Here is an 8155-nt window from a genome sequence, read left to right as displayed (position 1 = left end):
GATATTTCTTCCATGGCTCGACACACATGCATTGTCGATAGTATTCCTGGGCGTTTAGATCACTAACGAGGCAGCGCTTGAGCGTCATACCATAACACTATTGTGGGCATGCTGCTGATTTTTTATTTTTTTTTGAATCGGGCACGCTGCCATGGCAGACTTCAACATCACTCAGCAAAATCTCTCCTGGTAATTTTAATGATAAAAATCAGTCTGACAACACAGGAAACAGCAATGTGATGCCGCATCAGCCATCAAGACTGCACCCTAAGGTCTGATCTTCTCATTGCAGGAGATAAAATTTACTCTCACGCCTCATCCAAATGTTCAAAAGATCCAGGCTTGTCGAATGGAAACACAGCCCCGGGCATCGGAGTTTACCTCAATTTTATGCAGGATCAAAGGAGCATTCAAATTCCGATTCAAGCTCTGCTCCGGCCAACTCTCAAGGCAGGATCACAAACCCTTGTCCTTGCAGCCAAGCACAACTCTTGCTTGTTGTCCGGCCAACGTTTCTCGCGGACAACCTTTCTCTTGCTAAGGCAGCGGCTGCTAGAAATGTTGTGGCCGATTCCACTCCTTGGACGATCAGAACAACTCTTGCGGATTACTACAGGTCCAGCGACAGTCTTCAGTCGTAGATGTTTCGTATCTGCTCACAATGTAGCTCATGAGGCTCTAAGTAGATATCTAGAACCTGTCTTTAGCTGTTTCGGTTCAACGACAATCTCTCCTCTTTCTACCTTAAATCTACAGGGTTCTGTACTACATGCTGTACATTATAGTTGAATGAATTTTGCGCCTTGGGCACCTTTCCCCGTTTAAAAAAGGGTATATGATGTCCAGAAATTTTGTTAAAATTGTCTGTTTCATGGTTGTCACTGTGAAGTACGCATCTCAAGGGCTCATCAAAGATTGTCGTTAACAAATGTGCTCTCTGTTCTTAGTACTGACAAATGTGCTCTCTGTTCTTAGTACTGACGACCGGCATGCACACATGGAAGTTCCCTCTCAAATCACTTCACCTAGATGACCTCCAAAAGGAAATCAACCACCACGCAACTTATCATAGTGACGGCCATTTTCAGTTAAACTATTCGAAACAAAGCAAAATATCTCCAAGAGGCAACCTATCCAATCTTCTCGAGTCATTCTAGGGGCGACAGCCCACAGGATTAGTATTTGAATAGATTACACAGCACTTGCCAGTAGGCCCATGATGAGGAATGATTATTACTATCAAACTAACACACGATGATGAGCTCATCACCAGATTAACTTACTACGCGACTGCAAGTAGCACCATAACCCATTTATAAAGAGGCACCCGAATTACCAACTCTGGCTGATGATGGCTACATAGACAAAAACACGGCAAATCTAGCTGAGTAGCATTGACTACAACAAATGGGAAGTTGAATATAGTATTGTGACATAATATACAGATGTACTATTGATCCCTCCTATAAAAGGCCAGTGCGTGCAAGGATATATAGTATCAGTTGTTTGTTCCCAGGGCCTTCCTCACACTGTAAGCATAGGAGAGCTACAGGGCTTCTTGCTCTTTGCGGCTTGCGTCCTTATGTCAGTGCTCAGCTTTCACATTGGAATCTCCATTAGGCAAAACATTTTGCGACTGAGCCAACCGCTTTGATTCCTGGACAAAAAGTGAGTTATTAAGAAACTAATGCAGTAGAATACAGATAAGAGGATAAATAAACATTTAGGTCCAATGGACAGCCCAAATGACAAAGTTCAGGCGAGAGGGTCAACAACGGCACGGAGACTAATAACACAAGAGCCATAGCTGGTGAAGATTTACAAACAATGCATTACTAACACAGAGCAAATGATGTCCTCAGATAAATTAATTATTAAAACCAAGATCAGTGTTTTAAGTAGCAGATTCTAATCAAACACATATATCATGGTTCTAGTCTCACCAACTTAAGCTAACACTTCCAGAAGGCAAAGAAGATGAACTGAGCATTGTGACAACAGAAACATGAAACCACATTGTTCAAGCTCCTTACTAATGTAGTCAAATATAATTCACATTGTTTTCTTGTCCCGTTGGCAGATTGGTATTCAACATTTTTAATAAAGACACGTCTATCTTACTAACGCAGGCATATTTACACTTACAGCGGCAGAAGTAGCACGTATCTGCCTGTATGCTTCAATGTCTTCAGGAAAAGCTTCTTCAAGCTCCTCTAGAAGATGCTTCCTCAGACTCTGAAACAAACAGATGTATGATATTATTATGTCATTCCAATCAATTTGATTAGGGCCGGCAGCTACACGTTCATTCAATAAATGTTATACAGATACTGGATACAAAATCGCCACCTATCCATTCTTATACAGCTAGATAATACAGAGACAGGAATCTGCATGAGCAGTACAACAAACACAGGCCCCATATTTCACCTAAATTAAATCAGGGCCGGGAGTTAATTGGGAATAACACCAGGAAAAGCTTCGAAAATGAATTCCCAGCTATTTGTGACACTGATTGATCTTAACGAACCCTAAACAAAAGTAGGCCTTACAGACAACGTTTCAATAAATGCTATACAGATACAGAGATGCTGGATACAAAATTGCCATCTATTCATTCTTATCCAGCTAAATAATACAGAGACAGGATTCTACATGGGCAGTACAACAAAGACTGGCACCACATTTCACCTAAATTTAATTAGAGATGACAGTCAATGGGAGTAACAACAGGGAAAGCTTTGATAATGAAAAGTATTGTTACCAACTGATCGGCTGCACTCTGTATACCATAACCAATTTAAGTGGATGGAGATGGAGTAATTTCATTTTTTCTTGGTAGTTGCCGTGGTGTAAGTAAATCACATAAATGAAGGCCCAATTCATGAAAGACAACATGTGTTTGCTTGATTTGTGGTTGGATGCCACTATATGGAAGATACAAGATGCGATAAAAAAGCTCTGTGTTGGTTCCTTTTCACAGGGCATACAAAAAATGTATCCCCTTCAAATAACCAATATCATCTTATATCAGAAGCAGCATTCTTTTATACACGAACAGCTGTACCAATTGAAGATTTCATCAAAAAGTTCCCCTAAAAATAGACCAGCAAACTTTCTCACTGGTTTTAATCCATTGTACTCTACCATGCTACAAACTGTATCGAGCATATATCTATGGGCATGTTTGATTAATAGTGAAATTTTGGCACATTTTAACAACAGTTTAAGCCATCCATACCTTGAAAGCATCGGTCTTGCCCTTGGTGATCTGGTTCTTGGCGATGCAGCTGTTGAGCACGTCCCGGGTGAACTCATCGGGGTTCTTCCCGTCATCGATCAAACTAACAACACACGCACCAATCAGAAAGACACAGTTCAGGCGAGAGGGTCAACAACAGCAAAGGAGCAATGGGGCAAGAGACAGAGACTAAACGATCTCACTTGACGACCTCCATGGGCACCTGGATGTTGCACCCTTCGGCGAGCTTCTGCATCGTGTCGAGCTCCGCCACCAGCGCGTTCCTGCATCGCCAGACAAGACCAAACCCTAAGGGATCCGCGCACGCAGAATAAGCCGCGGGAGGATAACGTGGTCGCGGGGGAGGTTTGCTGCGGGGGTACGGGGAGGCGAGGGAGCTCACAGGCGCTGGAGGAGGGGGAGCTGGGACGCGGAGCTGAAGGAGGAGACGTTGAGGTTGAGCTGGTGGAGCAGGCCCAGGGTCCTCTGGATCGAGGCCGTGACCTGCGCCAGGTTCTGCTTCGACGGGTCCTCCGGACGGTCGCCCCCTTGTACACCGTTACCGGAAGCGGCCGCAGCCGCTACGACGGCGGCGGTTGCGGCGGCGGAGGAGGAAGAGTTCGGGGCAGCGCTGTCCATGGCGAAATCGGAGGGGCAGAAGACGGCCGAACGGAAGGCCTCCACGGTTCGATTTGTAAATTCTTCTGTTTTTTTTAGAAAATGTAGTTCTTCTGGTAGGCCCAACTGACCAACAGATTACTGGGCCTACAGTATCAGGGGCTTTAAGATAAACTGTAGCCCACTCACTGCGCACCTTCGCTCTATTGGGCCGTCTTTTTTCTTTGGACATTTCGACCATTGAAAGCATTACTACATTTGCACCCAAAAAATGAACATTTTCACATAACTCTATGCTTAGGGATAAAAGTCCGGTAAATTTTAAAAATAACATCCTACATTTTCCCACTAATAACAGACTAGCATTGATGTCACACTAACCTTGCGGAGCCAGGACTTTGCTCCTTTTATTTTGGTATAAAAGAATGGCCGCCCTCTCCAATTTCATTTAAAGAAATCAAGGTATTCAAATTTGCTCCTTGGTATTCATTGTAAAAACAAATTCCAGTTGATTCGCTCTTGTGCATTACAGCAGTGGCATGGAAAAACGTTTTAGTTCGAAATTTTATCAAGCAATATACAATATAGTGATTCGTTCTTAATTTGAGAAGAAATTTACCTTGGATGCGCGGATGGACGTTGTGCCTTTCGCCAATGGCAAGCGCTGACACCGAGTGGAAGCGACGGAGGCACATGGGTGGCTGGGTCATTGGGTCTGGCAAAGGGCCAATTGCTTTCTTTCGCAACGCCACTGCCGGCGGTGCCTTGGTGTTGGTACGGTGGTGTCATCCGCCACCGCTAGTTGAGGGGCTCGGGAGCAGGGAGAAGCATACTGGAGTGCGCCAGGGGCGCCACTATGTCTCACTTATAGTGAGGATGTAGCACAACCCCGTGTCAAGCAGCCCCAGAATCGGTCGGGCCAGCGGAGACCGATGGCCTTGAGCGCTTTTTTCTTTTGTTTTTCTTAACATTTTTCGTTGTTTCTACTTTATTTATTTTTTACTTTTGCTTATAGTATTTAGAAACATCCTGGATATATCTATTATAAAAAATCACTTTACGTATAGAATTGAAAATTATTAATTGCGGATTTGAAAAATGTTACACGTGTATAGAAAAATGTTTCTAATGTATACAATTTATTACATCATGTATGAAGAAAATTAGACATCAAAATATGCATATGAAAACATGTTAATCATGAATTTAGAAAATGCGAAAAGCGTATAAAAATGATAATGATGTATACAACAATGTACAATTGTTTATGCAAAAAGATAGACATAAAGAAAATATGTTTTAAAAATTTTAACAATGTATTTAAAAAAATATTAAACCTATATATAAAAATGGTTCCTCATGTATACGGAAAATGTACAATATGTATGCAAGAAATTAGACTAAAAATACATGTTTAAATTTATTAATCATGTATATGAAAGTTTTTAAATGTATGTATTAAAATGTTGCTGATGTAGAGAAAAATATTAAAATGTGTATGAAAAAAGATGACACAAAAAATATATGTGTTGAACGAAAATGCTAATCATGTTTTTTTTAAATGATCAGCGTGTACACAAAAAATGTTTCATGTAAGATAAATGTGAAGCGTGTATACAAATGTTCCTTTTTTGTACAAAAGAGAAAGAAGAAAACCAATGAAAATAAAAAAACTACGAAAAGCGAAGAAAACCAATGAAACCAAAAAATAGAACAAAGGAAACGAAAGACAAATGAAATCGTAGAAAACCCGTGCAAAGAAAGGAAACAGTGAAAACTGATAAAAACAAAGAAAAACGATGAAAACACGAAAGAAACAAAAGATAAACGTAGAAAGAAAGAAAGAAAGAAAAGAAAGAAAAGCAAAAAACAGTGAAAAACAAGAATGTGACAAAGCGAAAATAAAGGAAAAACAAATTTGTGAAAACATTGAAAGAAACGAAGGAAACTGATGAAAAACAGAGAACCCAAAATAGACCGGTCTAGCGGAGGATGAAGGCCTTTAGCGCTTTTCTATTTTTTATTCATCTTTTTGAATTGTTTTTGCTTTATTTTTGTACTTTTGGTTACAGTTAGAAATATTCCAAATATATCTTTGATAAAAATTATAATCATGTATTTAAAATATGTGAAATATGTATGAAAAAAATGTTTCTGGGGTATACAAGAATTGTACAAAGTGTATGAAGAAAAGTAGACATCAAACATATATATGAAAGAATATTAACCATATATTTAAAAATTTAAAACTGTATAATTAATGTTTATGATGTATACAAAAGATGTGAATTTTTTAATGCAAAAGGTAGACCTAATGAAAATATGTTTAAAAAAGTATTAGACGTGGACATAGAAAATGTCCCTGATGTATATAGAAAATGTACAATATGTATGCAAGAAAGTAGACATAAAAATGTTTGTTTAAATTTTTTAATCATGTATTTGAATTTTTTTAAACATATGTGTAAAAATGTTACTTATGCACACAAAGTATTTTAAAATGTGTATGAAAAAAGTTGAAATAAAAAAATAGGTTTGAAAGAAAATGTTAACTATGTATTTTTAAAAATGATCAGCGTATGCACCAACATGTTTCTTGTATGATTGAAGTTAGAATGTACAAAATTTTTCCAATGAAGCCAATAAATAAAGTAAGGAAAAAATGAAAACAAAGAAAGGAAATAAAGGAAATGAAAAAAAATATTAAAACCAATGCAAAAGAATGAAAATTGAGAAAAAGGGAAAATCGATGAAAACCATGAAAGCAAATAAAGGAAATAAAAAAAATAAAACCAATGCAAAAGAATGAAAACAGTGAAAATTGAGAAGAAAAAAAAAAGAAAATCAATGAAAACCATGAAAGAAACAAAAGATAACATAGAAAGAAACAAAGGATAACATAGAAAGAAACAAAAGCAAAAAAATATTGAAAGCTGAGAAAGGAACAAAGGAAAAATAAACAAAGAAAAGACAAACTTGTGAAAACCGAGAAAGAAATGAAGAAAACCGATGAAAAAACAAAGAAACCCGACAATTAGAGATAATCGGTGAAGAAAGAGAGAAACCAAAATGAAAAATAAAAACAAAATGAAAAAGAGAAGAAAAAGGAAAATGAAAAAAAATGAACCACACCCGCTAAATGGCCGGCCAAGAAATGATGCGTGTGAAAATGCTTTAGGCGAGCCGAGCGTACATCTCACTATAAGCGAGATATAGGTTTGACGCTAGACAAAGGCTTGATCGCTTGAGGCCTTCAGGGATGTTTTCCTATTGCGTGGGCTGGGCTGGGCTGGACCTGTGGCGTGTGGGCTTCAATCTGTGTATTTTTTATTCAATTTGTCTACTCTTCAGACTTTAGCTTGTAGGGAAACCCTGGCATTGGCTATGGATTCGGATGTGCGGCGTCTCTTGATATCTTCTGACTAACATTCTGTGGTGAAAGATATTGAAGTTGGAACAGGAGGAAGTAACTGGGCCATAGTCAGAGAGATCAACGCAAGGAAGGCGGAGTTCAAGTCTTGTAATTTTCGTTTCGAGAGTAGGAAGAGCAATTTTGAAGCTCACAATTTAGCTAGATCCCTTTTTCTCTATTAGTTGACCGCCATGTTTGGCTTGGCGCTCCACATGATCTTGTAATGATCCCTATGAACATCATCGTTGAATAAAGTGGAACGATGTATTTTTCCTTAAAAAAATAAAAACCAGCGGCTTCAATTACCTATGGCCAAAAGAAACAAGCGCCTTCAATCTATATAAGTAATATTTGTTATATTTTTTTGGCTAGATTCATTGGTACTCCATGGAATACCAAGGGTAACACATCTGTGTGTGAAGTGCCGGTTGTGCCGCAACCCAAAGTTAATTTTGTCATTTTGGCCGTCCTGACTCGTGTGCCGCTGTTTAGAATCCACACAAAAACCCCGAAAATGAAAGTAGCTCGTCCTTGGCGGGAGGGCCGTGTTGGAAATATGCCGTAGAGGCAATAATAAAATGGTTATTATTATATTTCTTTATTCATGATAATTGTCTATTGTTCATGCTATAATTGTGTTATCCGGAAATCGTAATACATGTGTGAATACATGGACCACAACACGTCCCTAGTGAGCCTCTAGTTGACTAGCTCGTTGATCAAAAGATAGTCATGGTTTCCTGACTATGGACATTGTATGTCATTGATAACGGGATCACATCATTAGGAGAATGATGTGATGGACAAGACCCAATCCTAAGCATAGCTCAAAGATCGTGTAGTTCGTTTGCTATAGCTTTTCTGAATGTCAAGTATCATTTCCT

At 38.9% G+C, this 8155-nt stretch overlaps 1 protein-coding gene across 1 annotated transcript; it reads right to left on the bottom strand.

Moving 5' to 3' along the window:
- Positions 1 to 1113: 1113 nt before the first annotated feature.
- On the bottom strand, positions 1114 to 3947 carry LOC125510187 (mediator of RNA polymerase II transcription subunit 10b-like). Its single transcript, XM_048675287.1, has 5 exons — positions 3645 to 3947; positions 3445 to 3525; positions 3242 to 3344; positions 2146 to 2235; positions 1114 to 1657 (listed from the first exon to the last, which is right to left on the bottom strand). Exons 1-5 carry the CDS (start codon positions 3878 to 3880, stop codon positions 1586 to 1588), a joined length of 582 nt encoding a protein of 193 aa, XP_048531244.1. The 5' UTR covers positions 3881 to 3947; the 3' UTR covers positions 1114 to 1585.
- Between the last annotated feature and the right edge of the window lie 4208 nt (positions 3948 to 8155).

Source organism: Triticum urartu, chromosome 5 (assembly GCF_003073215.2).
Source record: "Triticum urartu cultivar G1812 chromosome 5, Tu2.1, whole genome shotgun sequence".
Taxonomy (NCBI): Eukaryota; Viridiplantae; Streptophyta; class Magnoliopsida; order Poales; family Poaceae; genus Triticum; species Triticum urartu.
The sequence above is the reverse complement of the archived record's forward strand: the minus strand, read 5'-3'. Positions and strand labels throughout refer to the sequence as shown.

Bases quoted from the DNA above. Each gene is read 5' to 3' on its own strand.
- LOC125510187 (XM_048675287.1), bottom strand. From the start codon at position 3,880: ATGGACAGCGCTGCCCCGAACTCTTCCTCCTCCGCCGCCGCAACCGCC. The intron at 3,345-3,444 runs GTGAGATCGTTT...GTGTGTTGTTAG, and splicing joins GTGCCCATGGAGGTCGTCAA to TTTGATCGATGACGGGAAGA. The intron at 1,658-2,145 runs GTAAGTGTAAAT...CTTTTTGTCCAG, and splicing joins TACGTGCTACTTCTGCCGCT to GAATCAAAGCGGTTGGCTCA.